The 16646-nt window shown below is 38.7% G+C and overlaps 1 protein-coding gene across 2 annotated transcripts in view; it reads right to left on the bottom strand.

Annotated features, from left to right (window-relative positions):
* CIT (citron rho-interacting serine/threonine kinase) overlaps positions 1-16646 on the bottom strand; it is a gene marked incomplete at both ends in the record, with an annotated part of 70775 nt that overhangs the window by 7322 nt on the left and 46807 nt on the right. For both annotated transcript variants that reach the window (XM_084297024.1, XM_084297025.1), the window contains 15 exons: positions 1048-1183; positions 1393-1473; positions 2440-2609; positions 3474-3578; positions 3858-3949; positions 4156-4336; positions 4610-4747; positions 5830-5994; positions 6238-6400; positions 7092-7199; positions 7381-7521; positions 8882-8986; positions 10191-10326; positions 10802-10995; positions 11470-11667. In XM_084297024.1, coding sequence (XP_084153150.1) covers positions 1048-1183; positions 1393-1473; positions 2440-2609; positions 3474-3578; positions 3858-3949; positions 4156-4336; positions 4610-4747; positions 5830-5994; positions 6238-6400; positions 7092-7199; positions 7381-7521; positions 8882-8986; positions 10191-10326; positions 10802-10995; positions 11470-11667 — 2113 coding nt within the window. The remainder of the gene's footprint in view (positions 1-1047; positions 1184-1392; positions 1474-2439; positions 2610-3473; positions 3579-3857; positions 3950-4155; positions 4337-4609; positions 4748-5829; positions 5995-6237; positions 6401-7091; positions 7200-7380; positions 7522-8881; positions 8987-10190; positions 10327-10801; positions 10996-11469; positions 11668-16646) is intronic.

The following is a 16646-nucleotide window of genomic DNA, read 5'->3' as shown; positions in this document are numbered from 1 at the left end:
CGTTAACCTTTCTGTGCCAACATAAGTTGCAATGTGTTTCCAAGTGCTCCAATAAACTGCATTACAGACCAAGCCTGATTTCTCACAAACAGCCCAGGGACTCAGGAACACAGCCTTCTCCTAAAAGAGAGAATGCTAGTGTTCCTTTCATAAGGCAATCTTAAACAAGCACAAGTCCCCATTTTGTTACATGTACTAGCATTTAGAGCAAGAAAGGTTGAAAGTTGTTGTCAGCCTTAGGCCACAGAGATCATATGATGGTCCTCAGTTTGTTAACTGTGTTAAAACAATGGTAGGCACAGATTAGGAAGGAGTGTGCTCAGTAGCCAGATTGACACTTTTTAAGCATGCATTGGACTGTTTGCTCTAAGACAGAGTCAGAGACCCTTCTCCAGCCTCCATCACTTTCTGTGGAGCCCCAGTGAGGAGACGAACACTCCAGGCAGGTTCTGATCCTCCTTTACTGCAGCTGCTCTGCAGTGTCTCCTCCTGCTGTATAGCAGGGGAAGAAGGAACAGGCTGATTTTCTTTCTGGACTGCAAAGGGCTCAGAATGGCTACCCAGTTCCATCTGATTTCAGCCTAGCTGAATTACCTAGCTGCTCCACTCACATGCCTATGAAAGTCATATAAAAGGAGAAAATGTAACAAAACAGGTAACTGCAGCTCAAATCCACGGACACCATGAGTGCTAAGATAACAAAGAAAACAGGGACACTTTTTGGAACTAAAACCAATGAAGACTGACCTGTTTACAAACCAAAGCTGGAAACATTTTGTCTCTGTTCCTCACTCCCTCAGCTTTGGAAATCGAGAAATCACTTTCTGTCACTTGAAGGGTTAACTAAGCCTTCAATCAGATATTCATTTACATCAGACAATGCTGCGTTAAGCACAGTAATTGATTCCTGATGATATGCTGATTTAAATAAATACATAAATAAAAAATCTGTAATTAATCTAAAGGAAGGGCAGTGAGTTTCCTCCTACCAATACACAGTTACCACAAAGTTACTGCAGGCATATATGGAAGCAGATAGCCCCCTACCTGCTATCATGAGTAGCTTCTCCAGATCCTTGATGAGGTGAATTTGGAAGACAGCACCCACTCCTGGGATGTGCGTTAAGGAATTCTTTAATACATTCAGGGCATAGAGACCTTCCTCTGCACCCACAAGTACTACCTGCAGTGACAACAAGAAAAAGAGAAAAATAGCACATGTGGTAAACAAGGAATGCTCCAAGAGCAAGCTTGAATAATTTCATTTACCAGTGAAGAGGAAAAAAACAAACCAATAACAAAGTATACAATTGCACACACAGATGTTAAGTTACAATTTTCATGAAAGAACAATAAAATATTCAGTAAGGTTCAACTGACCATTGTCATTACCTGGTCACTAAATGGCATTGTGCAATTTATATCCAAACGGTCTTCACCTTCTAGCTTTAGCAGGGAGTTTCCAAGCAATTTCTGCAAATGACAGAAAGAATTTTTTTTTGTTGAGTTCATCTTGATCTCTTTCTCTACAAGTATTTGAACAACGTAAAATCATCATTTCAGATGGGAGAAAAGTTTAGCTTTCTCAGAAAAGGAAATCTGTACTAAAAGTTGCAGGGTTTCCTCCTACAAAAGAATTAGTATACTTTCATCTAGAGGAAATACAATTAGAATTAACCTAAACTCAGACAGAACCCATTGTTGTCCCTATCCTTTCCATTTACCTCCACCTCCTGTAATGGAGCAGTGACATTTTTTGAGAAGGATTAAAAAAAAGCCCAAATGTCAGTGGGAGCTTATATATTTTCTCAGAGATGGAAGAAATGTTAGCATGAGAGATGATTTCCCCCTCATCAGATGTTCACTACTTCCAGAGCTATCATTTTAACATATAATGCCATAGAATCAATTCTCCCTTTATCAGAAAATAAGGAGTTATCAGTACAACAATGTTAAAAAAAGGCAATCCAGATACAAAACAACTCAATTTAACCTCTTATTCTAATCAGAAATAAAACTAAAAGTAAAAAACAAACACACAGTTCCCCCCCCCAAGAACCAAAAGGAAAACCCATCTCCCTAAGAATGGAAGAAGGAGCTTTTTGGTTTTTATTTTTTTCTTTCAAGGTTTGCTCATTCCATGTGGTACATTAGATTTAAACCACATCCCAATTGCTGTTTCTTCCTTCTGTTTGCTGGAATTAGAGATCGTTTTGGGGTCCTCTTATTATATGCCCCAAGTCTAATGAAAGCTATTGTAATATAAAACTTCAGTCTCACAAGGAACTAGTTCCTGTTACTCATACTGTCCATCTCAAGGCAGAAATAACTTACCTTCAGTTAAACCTCAGTGTGTCAAATACCAAAAAAAAAAGTAATTTTCAAACACTCTGCTCCCTCCCAGAATATTTTATTATTAAAAGAAACTTTTATACTCACAGCATCAGCCTCAGCTTTTTCTCTGGAAACTCTCCCACCTGCCACTATTGATTCCAGTGCTGTGACCCAGCGCTGTTTGTCAGGGAAGCTGGGTGCTAACAGGTAGAGTGTTCTACCAGGCCAGCAAGTGGTGTGTGGATGAGACTCCAATTTTAGGATATATGGCACATCTGAGATGTTGTATAGATAGAATAAGACTTAGATTAGTTTTCAGAATATTGTCAGTGGACTTATATCAACACCTTTCAGCGTCATTGGAAAGAAGTTGTATTTAGCAGGATGTGTTACCATGGCAATTTATACATAGGTTTCTCCTTTACAGGTCCTGAATAGGCTAGCCACTTAAAGCTAAGTATTAGACAGAGGTATGCAAACCATACGTACAAGGCTGTCTCTAATAAATAAGAATCATTTCTTGTCTTTTATTCAGAAAAGAAACTTAATGGGAAAGAAGTACAAAACCAGGCACTCAACTAAAGTTTTCCCTGTACTGTTCAAGAAAAATCTGTAAAAATTGCTTGTGGAAACCTTTGTTTTTAACAGTCTGTATCCTTTAATGTTGAAGTCAAGACATACATAATCTTTTCATCAGTTCTATTGAATACATACAAATCAAAACATTAACATTTTTTAATAATGAGATTGTATATACACCCCACAGTGTTTCTAAGTTAATAACTTTTTGGTTAGAGTACAATGGTGGCATGAATTACAAAATTTCACAGTTTATAGCGAGCACTGAGCAAAGAAATTTGAAATAAATCAAGTATGCCTTTAAGTATGTTACAAAATACTAATATTTACTTCCATTTGGCTTGATGGTTATCTTATTCACAGCTCAAGTACCATGACAGAAGCAACCGCCTGTGTATCTAGATGACTGACCTATTCACCTAATTCAGAGAGAGGTAACCTCATAATTGCACAGTTACAAAATGAAAGTTAAAGAGAGAAAAATCTGTTCAGCCAAACAGAATGCCAACTGATGTCAAGCCAGATGAAATCCATTTGACCTCACGTACATAGATTCTCACCTGTCTTTGCTGTATTGGTAAGTTCAGTAGCTCCTACAGCTCCATGAACAGTTACATCACCATCAGGAAGGCAGAGCTCAAATTCTTCCAGAGGCCTCTGTCCAGCTGCAGAGAGAATGGGGAGATGGACTAAGAAGAGCAAATCAGTGAGAAACTACCTGTGATAGCAAAATGAAGCGCATACACCCTGGATATTTCCCAGCTGGATTGTAATGACATACCAGCCAATAAAACCATTACGGATCTAAAAAAAAAAATCAACTATGTTGCTTTATTACAAAGGATTAACTTAATTAGGAATAGCCACAGCAAACAATCTTTAGGCCTCTCCAAACAATATATGAATATTGCAAGAAAAATTGTTCTTCCTAGAAATGCTGTTACCTTCTCTTGCTTCTGCATCATAAATGAGCACTTTTGTTCCTTCCAGGACAATATACTTCCTGTCCCAGCCCTGCTGCCCACGTTTATTATTCCTGAAGAAAATAAGCACAAAACCACATTGGATTTTCTATCTGGATTATGAACAAAACAAACATGCAAATTGTAGGAAGAGATTTCAGTAACAGTAAGAAACTGTAATGGGCATGTACCAATTATCACCTCACAAGAGCCAGGATAATATATAAAGCTTTTCCAAATGTTTCAGCACCTGATATGGCACCAAGATTCATGTTTATACCTTGGCACTTTCATCCACCCTTCAAGACGTAGACTGCTGCTTGGCTCCTTCAGCTGCAGACCGGGAGAATTCATTTTATCCCGGCAGAATGCTTCAGAAAAGTGTGTGGCATATTCTGCTGGCAGTCCACAAGTAGCTGGCAAGCAAGTTGAGCATTTTGGGTGACACATCACCTGGCATTCTGACAGAAGGACGGAGAAAAACTTATGTAAAATGACAAAAAAAAGCACGGTACAGTTGCTTCAACTTCTAATGCACAACCCCCAGCTTTTATAAGAATTTCCTTCTACTCTAAACCATCTGATGTTTTCTAATGTAGAATGTTTGCACCAAGAAGTTTCAAAATTTTCATGCTTGGTCATTTATTCAACTTTCACTGAAATTCTATTCTAGACAGCTTATCCTTTTTCATTCTACTGCCATGTTACACTCTGCACACACGCTCTGCTCTTACCAAGACATTTAGATGCTTGCCGTCCAAAGTGCACAGTATCCAGACATACTGCACATTTCGTTGCTCTCATATTTAGCCCCACATTAAAACGATGTGGGATATTGTGATGCATTCGCTCTTTCAGGCGCCGACTGTACTCTAAAAGGGACAAAATCTATGATCAGGATGCAAACTGTAACAAGCATGAAAATTATAGTAAGTTTGGGCATTTTAAAGTCAAAGGAATTAAAAAGTGATTGAATATCCCTATCAAAGCCCCAATTAAAATAGACCCTGTCCATTTTTCTTTGCAATCTGCAAATCTTAAACTACATCTCCACCTCAGTAACTACCTTATACAGGTGCACAGAATGTGCCACTTGAGAGCAGACTATAGAGCTGAAACTGCTACTGTTTGGTGTAGCAAGATTATGCCAATCAATCCAGCTGAATTTCAAGTCTGCACTTAACTGCAATTCTTACAATGTGCTAGACTAATCACAGTTTTGCTTATAGCTAACAAACCCTTCAGCACCTATACTTTTGTAGTCAATATACAGCAGGCCTTTTCCATACAGCCTTCATACTAACCATCGGTGCCAGCATATCTAAAAGCATACCTAAAATCCCTGTTAGTGGATCTATTCTGTATTTTTGATCGTTAAGGAACAAAGTTAATCCTTCAAGGCATGCTCTTTTACTGAATAACATGATTCTATTTCCTGACCATGATCTGCCACGGAAGACATCTTCCTATGCTGATGCTATCCATCCTTACAGCACCCTGTGCCTCCCCAGTATCTGTGATGGTGGGACCTACTTGTGCTTTTGGCTTTTCCATTTTCTTCTAAAGACTGGAGGTTGTAGCTCAGAGTCTCTAGGTTTGACACTCATTCCTGAATACCAGTTAAGAATAAAAGAGCAGAGCCCTTAATCCCTTTACTTTTTCTGATGACCCTCTCCCCTCCATCCTTAGTAATATGGAAGGGTATCCCCTTCTTCTAGCTAATAGGGTGTCAATATCTTTGACCTGGTAACTTCCATTTATGCCTAACCCAAGTCTTTTCCTATTACCAAAAATCTTGATTGAATCTTTCTGCTCAGCAGAACAAATCTGTATGCAGCTTAGATAAGTAAAAACCTTAATTGCTAAGGAAACAGCCATAAATCCTTTTGATCAATGCACAGAATAGTACAGAAAACATACTCGTTTGAAAAACAGAAGTTCACCAAGGACCTACCTTCTGGTGTGGAAGATTCCTTCCTGCGACTGGAGGGTGGAGCTAGCAGACTGATTGGAGTAGGCTGATGCTCTGGTGAGCGGACTATGGCAGACATGATGATCTGCTGCCTGGCTGTGGCTGGAGTGGATGGATGAGGGTGGTCTGATATTTTCCGATGAGCAGCTACAGATGAGATAAATATCACTGATCAACATAACCAATATGAAGCACTAGTTCACAGCAGTGGTTCTGTGCAACCATTCAATGGTTACAACCAGCAGAAAACCGTGTAGCCTTACTGCATCTTCACAGCAGTAGGTAAGACTTAAACAACACATTACTGCTCTAGCGGCATACAATTAAAGGCATGTTTTCAGACCAAAAATGTGCGTCTCCTCCAGATTCACCTTTTCTGCTAACTCCTACCTTCTTCACGAGCAGATCTGAGCTCAATGCGTGTTTTCTGTAGAGCCTCCTCCAGCTCAGCAGAACGAGCTTTCTCCTTCTCCAGTGCCACTTTCAGCTCATTGTATTGCAGGGGAACCTGTGTGGGTAAAGAAGGGTCCTCTTTCCGCCGACTAAACAGGCCCTAGCAACAGAAACACACAGACAACTCCTAACTCCTAGTAAGAGATGGCTTAAACTAGGCAAAGTGAAACTAGCTAGTGGCAGTCCGGCCAGAGGGCCTAACGGTAATTCTGATATAAGTACGGATGGATTTTTATCTCATACTGGCACTGGAGAAAAAGTGTTGCGATATGGATTAATTTAAAGAGGGACAAACATTACCTGTTAGTACTCACACCTTGAGTTTCCGAAAGCATCTAGACAGAGGATCTCAAAATATGTGGTTAAAATTAATTTAAATTCAAAATGACAGAACTGCTTATGACACAGATGTGACAAGCCATGTCACCTAACTAATCAATCCTATGCTACAAGACAACCACTCTAGATACAAAATATGTTCATACACACGTACATACTGTTATAAAAAAGAAAAAAGCATGATAAAATTAAATTAAAACTCTGTATTCTACAGCCTCATTGATGTGTAGCTACTGGATTGTAACCTAAGTATTGTGGGAATAACAAAATACCAGAAAGGCCATGTGAAAGACATTCTGCCTTGTAAAGCTTGTGCTCAGTGACTCGAATACTTAGATGAGGACACATTTGTGTTGCACAAAGAAAGATAAAACAGAATATTTTGAATACACAGCACATAACTAATCACAAAGCCATCATTTAACTCCATGCCTCAAACCTTTTTCACCCACCTTTTTCTTTTTTGCCGGTTGGTCCATCTTTGCCTGCAGGAAATCAATGAGTTTGGTTTGCTGAGAAATAGTGCCCTCCATTTTCACTTTTTCATGGGAATAGAGAACCTGTGAAATAAACAAATACGTAAGCAATTTCATCCTAACAGTAGAAACAAATAGACAACTCAATAGAATGAAGTTAAAAATAGTGTATTAGGAAGTGTCACACAGAAACAGTAAGCCACACGCCCAAAGTCCACATTAAATAGGAAGCACAGAGTCCTGCCCACTGTTTCCTCACCCTCACCTGAATGTTTTCCAGCTGATATTCCAGATCACTTCTTTCAGTCTTCAGAAGATCTGCTCGATCTAGAGCCTCCTGTAGTCCTTGAGTTAGGCGGAAGATGTGATTCTTTTGCAGATCCATTTGCTGCTGCAGCTTTGCCTGCTGTTAATAGGAAAACAAAGGCCAGTGTTTGTTTGTTTTTTTAAAAAAAGTTATTGCATGTTAACATTCCTAGTAAATTAAGCATATTGTACAACTTGAAACCAAACCGACACTTTAAAAGCTAAAAAGCTACAATATTCCAATTTTCCTTCCCTTCAAAGTGCAATATGACTATTTCCATGTAGTGTATTGACATTAATTCATAGCAACAGAATTTCTTTCAACTATGTGTTCAAGCTAATTGCTTTTTAAGCACTTTAAAATTTTGTAATTATTAATTGTACTGCACACACATGAAGTAATTTGCATGCCGTTTCTCAAGTCCTTTATGCAATCACCAAAAGCCATCTCAGCTGTTCCTAGTGAAAACGATCTTTCCTATAAACCAGGATAAACTCCTGCCTCTATTCGCATGAGATGAGGAAATTTAAGTCCAAAAGTTTACATCTTTGTCTCCAAACAACAACAGAAAAGAGCACATGATACAACTACTCCTAAGTAGTTTTCTTGATGAGAAAATCTCATCCCAGGTATGAAAACCATCAATGCTGAGATATTATTAAGAGCCAGAAATTTTTCACTGCAATTCATAACGGAATTATCAACTCTATGGTAACTTGTCTGTGCCCCAGGTACATCAACGGGCTCTAACTGCCCTGTGTAGCCTGCAACCACCTTTCCTCCAAAATCTTCCTCTACAAACTCTTCCCCCACTACCTAGGTTTTGGCCTGCATTCAACATCTCTCTGATACGGTGCAGGTGTGTAACCTTGGATCAGACCTCTGTGAACCCAGCTGAATTATTAAAAAAAGAGCCATGAAAAGCCTCACCTGTGGCCTCCACCCCCATGCACCCTCAGCACATTGGCTCCAGAGCTGGTTTTGAGCTATGGTCTTTGCCCTTGCTGCATCCGAACTATGGTGTATGAATGCTGTGCCTGGGCATGGACACTGCCTTGCAGAGGTGACCTAGGATGTACCTTATCACTACAGGCTTCTCTGATGACCATCAGGGAACCAGCTTAACCCAGTTACTGTCACCAGCCCTGATCTGGTCTTCTTGTGCAGGTACTGTGGGACTGTGCCTACGGGCTGCAAAGTCCCTGTCCTTGCCCACCTTGCTGGCAGCTCTTGGCTCCCAGCTCACCTTTCCTTGTGCAGCAGTTCACCTTTACCGCTCCCTGCTGCAGCCATCCATTTTGCAAAGTCTTAAGTAAAAACAAAGCCCCTATCTTCATTAATTCTCCACAGTCGTATATGAGAAGAACAGATATGTAATAACTGCTATCCACACAACTTTCTCCCTTCTTCCCCACACTATGGAGCCTTCTTTAGTTATAACTTGAATTTACAAGGTTACCTCTTCCAGAAGCCTCTGCTTGAGCTCCCTTTCTGTCTCAAGCTTCTGTTGTAAACTGCGTGCATTCATCTCCAACATAGCATGCTTCTTCTCCAGGTCATTGAGCTAGGCAGGTGGGATAGATGATCAGGACAAGGCTAATAAACAATGCTTCACAATCTTAAAATCCAACTTCACAAAACATACACAAAAGAGAAATGGTACAACTACCGTTTACTTACTATAATGGGCTGTGGGGGGACAACAATTTGGTATGTTACTGCTCAAATTAAAAATGTGGACATCAAGTTATTGACAGAATGCATTGTACGCTCCTGGCACAGGTTGTTTTTACCTTCAATTTTTCTCAAAATGGGCACAAGTACAGACTGGGAGATGAGTGGCTGGAGAGCAGCGCTGCAGAAAGAGATCTGGGGTGGGGGCTGGTTGCAGGAGGCTCAGTGTGAGAGGACAAACTGTATTTTGGGGTGCATCACACACAGCACAGCCAGCCAGGCAAAAGAGATGATTATCCCACTATACTTAGCATTGGTGCAGCCTCACCTGGAGGTACTGTGTGAAGTTTTGGGCTCCACAATAAAAGTGTGTGTGTGTGTATGTATATATATATGATTATTTTTAATTTATAAATATAAATAATATTATATATACACATGTATATATAAATATAAAAAAAATACTTGACTGCATCCAGAGGAGGGCAACAAAGTTAGTAAAAGGGCTGGAAGGCATATCCTATGAGGAGAGCCTGAGGACACTTGGTTTGTCTAGAATGGAGAAAAGTAGGCCAAGAAGCGACCTCATTGCTGTCTGCAACTTCCTGTGCAAAGGAAGAAGAGAGGGAGGTGCTCTTCTCCCTGCAAACCGACGACAGGATGTGCAGGAGTGGCACAAAGCTGTATGAGGGGAGGTTCAGACTGCATGTTAGAAAAAAATTCGTTACCATGTGGGTCATCGTGCACTGGAACAGGCTTCCGAGCAAGGTGGATGATGTCCCATGCCTGCCAGTGGGCAAGAGGCATTTGGATAATGCCCTCAGTGATATGCTTTAACTTTAGGTTAGCCCTGAAGTGGTCAGGCAGTCAGATTGAATGATCTTTGTAGGTCCTTTCCAACTGAATTAATCTATTGTAAAATGAAATCCCAAGTCTTTGGCTTGAAGACAGAATTCTATCCTATTGACCTCCTATCTTTAATCTGCCCCAGCACCTTGAAAAAGCTGCTCAAGACCACATTTCTAGAAGTAACATCTCAATAAAAGACAAATATCTCAGCTAATAATAAAAGTCTCAGGCTGGAAGTTACTTACCTTATCAGAAAGGCTCTCAGCTTTGAGTTTTTGTTCCTTTAGTGCTTGCTGGAGGGCTAGAATCTCTGCCTTGTGTTCTTTGACAGCTAGTTCTACCACCTGGCGAGATTCAGTAATACGCTGATCTGCTCGCACTCTGCATTAAAATGCAAAACACTGTTACCTAACTCCTTTCTGGGTTTGACCTCTTCCTAGCATGCAGTGGCATCAATAACTTTCAGGGATTTGCCTCAAATTCAAGATGTTGCTTTATAAAGCCTGTTTGTTGCGACACTTATATAACCCTGTTCCTGCCCCTGCTAGAAAAGCAGCCTGAAGACCCCACAGTAACAGTTTGGAGCAAGGATTAATTTTCCATATAACAAAGTAGAAGTAAAAGAAAAGCAAGACTTTTATAAATTGCAATGATAAATACCGTTCCCCTTGAATTGCTCACTTGTAAAGAAACAAAAGGAATAATATTACTGGTGAATGACTATTAACTAGTATACCATTTTTAGAACTACCTCACAAGAATTTATATTTAGTTCCAACTCCCATATCCTATTCTAAAAATGCTTTGTAGAAGCTCATACAAGTTAATAAAAACGTGCAATAGAGAGAGAAAAGACCTGCTCTGTTTCTCAGTATCCAGCATCCTCTGCAACTCTCTGACACGACATTCAAACTGAGACTTCTCATCCCCTAGAACGTTTCTCCATGCTTCCCACTGACGCTCTTTCTCCAAGAGTTCATCATTCAGGGCCTCCAAGTCCATTACTTGCTCTTCCAGCATTGTACATGTTGTCTTCAAGGCCTCCATAGTCTAAAAATAAATCCTCCTATCAATTCTCACATCCCACATCAAGCATGCACTTTAAGCTTCAGCCTTACCATTTAACTTACAGTACATGCAAATTGGCAGCAAACATTAGCTGGTAAATCACAACCCATTTATTTCAAGGCTTCCATACATTTACTTGTGATTGCCTTTAATGTCATTTCTATCACATTATGAAGATTTTGGAATTGCCAGGGTCACAAACTTAAAACAAATAATTCTAAGTTACAATAACCTCACAGTGCTAAGCATCTAAATAAAATTGCATAAAAAAAACAAAGGGAAATAACAAAAAATTTCAATTCATTCAAGTACATGGGGAAGGAAGGCTTAAACAATAATCGGTCCAATCGCCCCTAGAGGCATATTCATTCCCTGCAGGCTTTCAGATTTAAAAGAATTTTTAGCATTTCAGATAATCATCTAGCTCGACTGTGATTCCAGATTTATGTTGCTTACTTGTTTCTGACTGGTAAGCTGCATCTCTCTCTCCGTGATCTCTCGACGGAGATGGTCAACTTCACTTCGCAACTGGACAACCTCATCATTGGCCCCTGAGGCCTCATCAAGTTGTTTGGACAAGAAGAAATTCTGATTGTTCAGTTCTGCATTGTCTTCACTGAGCTGGTTCAGCTGCTCTTCCAAATCTGTTATCACCTAGAAATAAAAATAAATTGGATTATATGTCAGTGAGTACAGCTTTATAGAAAAAGTGTTCTCCTCTTGCAGAACCATTTATTGCTCAGCAAGCAGACAATACAAGATGCTTTCTTTTGCAGATTTACACGCAGGCTATATTATAATGGCAGATTTTATGCATGGGAGTGTACTTAGATTAGGAATAGCTTTGTTTCTTACGCAAAATGCTGTGAATTATTTTTGATTGGGTTTACAGTATAAATATGCTCCAATGCAATTTAAACGTGACAGTTCTCTCTCAAATAATAAAGTATTGTGTTGGGAGTCAGGAGTTCTGGTTGTATTCTCAGATCTCCTGCTGACTCAGTGTGCCTCTGCCAAAGCAACTCATCTTTTTTGCCTCAATTTCCCCTTAAGTGAAATGAGGCTAACGTTTCTCATAGAGACTTTTGAAGCATGGTATTTAAGAAAACTGAGTAAGAGGTGCAATAAAGGCAGTATAATCTGATGAATCTTCCTAGAAATGTTGTTTAGATTACTATAAGTAGCACTATATATAGCCAGAAAAAGTGGAAAAATGCAAGAAATATTTTATCCAAGCGACATCAGCATAGGATATATGAAGAAAGAAAAAAACATGGCAGCACAACAGACTAATAGAAAATCAGTGAAAAGCAAAACCTCAACAAGCACAATAGCCTTGCCTTTAATGAAGTGCAACCATCCATTTGTTAAATCAGAATAGCATTAAACTATGATGCTTTAAACCACATTCCCCTTCATTTTAAAGACAAATACAAACAACAGCGGGCCCTTTTTACAATCCCTTTTCATTTTTATGAATGAAAGGCCATAAACACTGGATGGATGAATACCTGTACCTCTGCCTAACTGAAAAGCAATGTCATCACAACAGAAGGGAAAGGATCCTCAGAATAATCTTGAAAACAGCTTAATAAATAGAATTTCAGAAACAATTAACATTCAACTAAATCTGTTCAAGAGGCATTTTTGCCTAGATGTCAAAGAAAAGTGAATAATATACTTCATTAAATGGGACAAACTAAAATCCCAGAACACAGTTGGCCACACATTCAAATTTAAATGTTCCAATTTCCTACACAAGCCAAGCACTTAAATATATAAAGCAGTAGAGCATAGCACATACGTCTCTTCTCAGCTATCTGGAAAGATGACAACCATTTCGTTTTGAAGAATCTGTAACACATATATTGGCTGCCTTTTACCATGCCTCTCCTAGATCTAAATTAACGCCATTTGATTTTTAAACTGTTGGCAGAAAAAGTCCAACTGCCATTACTCCCTGCTGGGTGAAGGGGAGATTCCCATGTGTTGGGTCAAATCAAAGTGATTCATAATCTAAAATACAACATTGCTGATGAAAATCTGATCATGTGGTTGTTCCTTGAGCAGTCTTACTGTTCAAAATATGCATTTTATTCTGTATCATGCATCAAGTTTTTGAAGAACCCAGACTGTATCATAAGGATGTCTTAGTGTCGTATTGCTGTAGGGATAAAAGCTTGCAAATATACTTAAACAAAATGCTTGCTTTTCCAGTGTTTTACCTACCATTTTTACAAATGACATTGTAATTTCTACTAGCTGCCAGATCAGATAATCTGTTTCTTTTTCTTCTATTTTTATTTTATGTTTAATTACACCACGTATCTTGGGAATTTTACGGAACCTGTTATACAGCTAAGGTTTCTTCCACTTTCATTGCATAAACTAATGCAAGTACTTTCTATAAAGCATATTAAGCTATTTTTGAAATAGAAGAAAGTAGAGATGGGATGGAAACAAAATGAATAAGGTGGCATGCAGATCTAATACTTCAAACTACTTGACTCATATTTAAAATTAGCTGTATTTCAAGTCAGTTTTATCCCTTTAGGACTGGAAGCTAAGCTCCCATTGACCTTTATTCTAGGTTCTAAGATTCTGACTTCTTTCTCTAGACATAACTGAAATTAAACCACCCGGTATTTCACTGTTACATTTAATCTAGTAGGATATTTCTGGAAAATTTCAGACAAAGAACTAAGCAATTAAGAAGGAAGGGTTCCAGAAGTAGTAATGTGATCATCTCTCTTGAAGATTTTCCTAACTGTTTATTTATCAAAAATTCCTAAATGGCTTGTCTTAAATTCCAAATATATTATAACCTATGTAACGTAATCTAGATAGATAAACTGTATTTATTTATTTTAAAGAGAGATAATTGGTTCTTCTCAGTATAATATCCATTTTTTTCATGGAGAAAGGGAAAATTTATTGACTAAATTTAAAAAACCTATCTATTGATATATATAACCCGATAAGGTTACAGAATTTATAAATACTGTAAAGCCTAAATGGTGACAGGTAATAGTGTCACAGGAAAATGGGGCAAGGTGTGATGTAAATGACTGTCCTATGAACCAAGAAGGAAGAAAACAGATCAGGAAAACACATGTGATAGTAGATATCATCTTAGGCATACATACACACAAACTATACCAGAATCCTGTAACTGAAGAGAGTCAATAGTTTTAGGTATTTTTCTTTTTAGTTAAGGAAATCCCCAGGCAAAACAAACAAACAAACAAAAACCTGAGCTATGCTGGATTTAAATTTGTAAGTATATTAAAGGAAAGCCTACAAGGAAAAACTATTATATCCACTGTTATAACCTTCTGAAATTACAAAAGTCTTCAAATTTAAAACAACTAAATACTTGAAAACTTCGAAAAGCACTTCCAGGCAGTACAGGCAGCCTTATCTGTGGCACTGTATCACCTCTCACAAAGCCACTGAAATTTTCTCCTCAATCTATGAACATCTTCATCACAGCAAATACAGAAGATTGTGATTATAATCTAACTGGACCGCGCTAATCTTGACAGACTGTTCAATACATGCTACATCTAAGCACACAATTTATCTTTTCTAAGCACACAATTTATCTTTATATTGGTATAGAAGATGGTATCTCATTCTTAAATATTATGGAGCATCCCAAGCATAACAACTCTTCAGCAAAGTGATTATATTCAGCACAATTCCCTCCCCACTGCATGGTATCAGAGAGGCAGTGTTTTCTATATTGTGAGATTACACAGAGGTATTATATCTGGCCCAAAAAACTTCTCCAGCCAGAGATCACAAATTAAATTGTATAGCAGTCAGCAGTTCAGGACTGTGAAGATTACGTTTGTATATCAGACACAATGTACAAAATTTAATCCACACGCTCCATGTGTCAAAACCACAGGCAAAATAATGAGGGAAAGAAAGAAAGGAAGCAGTTCTAGAATACTCCCAACTACAGTTCGCAACCTTCTCCAAAACCTTATTCAGATCCTTCAGGAAGATGTCTCAGTTCTCAGATGCTACTGACAAATGTGCAGGAAAACGTTAGGACACACCAAGGTTAACTGCTTCAGAATGCCATCAGCAGTACGTTCTCTGGGGTTTAATTCAATCTTTAGTACAATCTTAATTCAGAACTTCTAAACTAATGCATAGTTTTACCCTACCCATTTCCACTCCCCCCACCATCACTGAGCTTTACCAGAAAGTTAGCTGTCAGAAAGAAGAAAAAAGAAAAAGCCATCTCTCACCCCTAAATTATCATGAGGAGAATGTGGAGCAGGCACCAGCTTCACTTAGTCTTAACTTATTTGCATTTGGACCTGAGATACCAAGCTGTTCTAGCTGAAAATTACCGAGCCTCTTCATGACCACAGCCACAGATGCAGACTTGTATGCAGACAAGCTTGTGTGTCTGCCTGTATGATGGATATTTAATAATCAACTCCTTGCTTTTGTCCTCTTCCCATAATCAGAGAACTTCTGTGACTTGAAACATACCTTACACTGTGAGAGATCTCAGTCTCCAAAAATACAACACAGCTTAGCTTGGGGGACATCGCTCATTAGGAGCTGCAAAGCAGGAGGACACTGCATGGTCTGGGTTCCCTTCCTTCCCACAACAATTCAGTCTTAAAACATACACTCCTGTACTCCTCAATCCTAGTCCTCAGAAGATTAGCTGCCTCTTCTAACCATGAACCTGTCCTCAAAGCATGATGATGTTGTCCATAAAGAAGGCCCCATTAACACCACAGCAACACCCTAAAAGTCTCAGACTTTTTGTTAGATACAAAAACTACAACGCTCCATTTTTGCCTATAAGAAGCAGCTGTCATAACATTTTCTGTGAAACTAAAATCAGGAACAACCCCTCCCAACCAACAGCTAATAACGTAAATATACATACGTGAGTGCATGTATGTATGTGTGTGGATATTCTTGTTTGTTTGTTTGTTTTTCAAATTTAACTAAGCCATATAAAACTTTTTGCCTGGGTATTAGCCTTGTTACAGTGGGCAAGATCTCTTCACTCCAACAGATAATTTAGCAAAGTATGTAACATGCCTGAATATAATTTTGGAAGTTCTCAAGAATATGTAAAGATTTTTTCCTGTATGCCAGCTAATTGAGCCAATGTGGGTCAGGATCTCATACTCAAGTCAGAAGGACTTCGTGCATGACTAAAGTGGTATGTGTGCCTAAGGCTTGTTGTAGTTTTAATGCCCCACTATCCCATCTCATAGACAAGTGCAGAATCAAGCATCTCAATGCTTATGATAGCAACACAAGACAATCACAAAGGAACCTCAGGGAGGGGAGATAAACCTTACTTTAATGGTGAAATCTTGAATAAATGGAAGTGCACTATCCAATTAGTACTAAAAATGGCATTCTCCTTTCTAGAGTAAAAGCAATAGCCTATACCTGAAAAAAAATAAAGATTCAGGCAGTGGATTCCTGGAACAGCAATAGTATTTTATACTAAGCTGATTGTAAATACTTTATGAGATAAATTTTCTTCTATTTTTTTATAGACATTGCCACTTCCTTACTGAATGTTTTCTTTTTGAAAGAATTCTATGATTACTTAGATAACTTAGTATCATTTTTAACATCAA

This window comes from Netta rufina (genome assembly GCF_964035555.1).
Source record: "Netta rufina genome assembly, chromosome: 17".
NCBI classification, from domain to species: domain Eukaryota; kingdom Metazoa; phylum Chordata; class Aves; order Anseriformes; family Anatidae; genus Netta; species Netta rufina.
The sequence above is the reverse complement of the archived record's forward strand: the minus strand, read 5'-3'. Positions and strand labels throughout refer to the sequence as shown.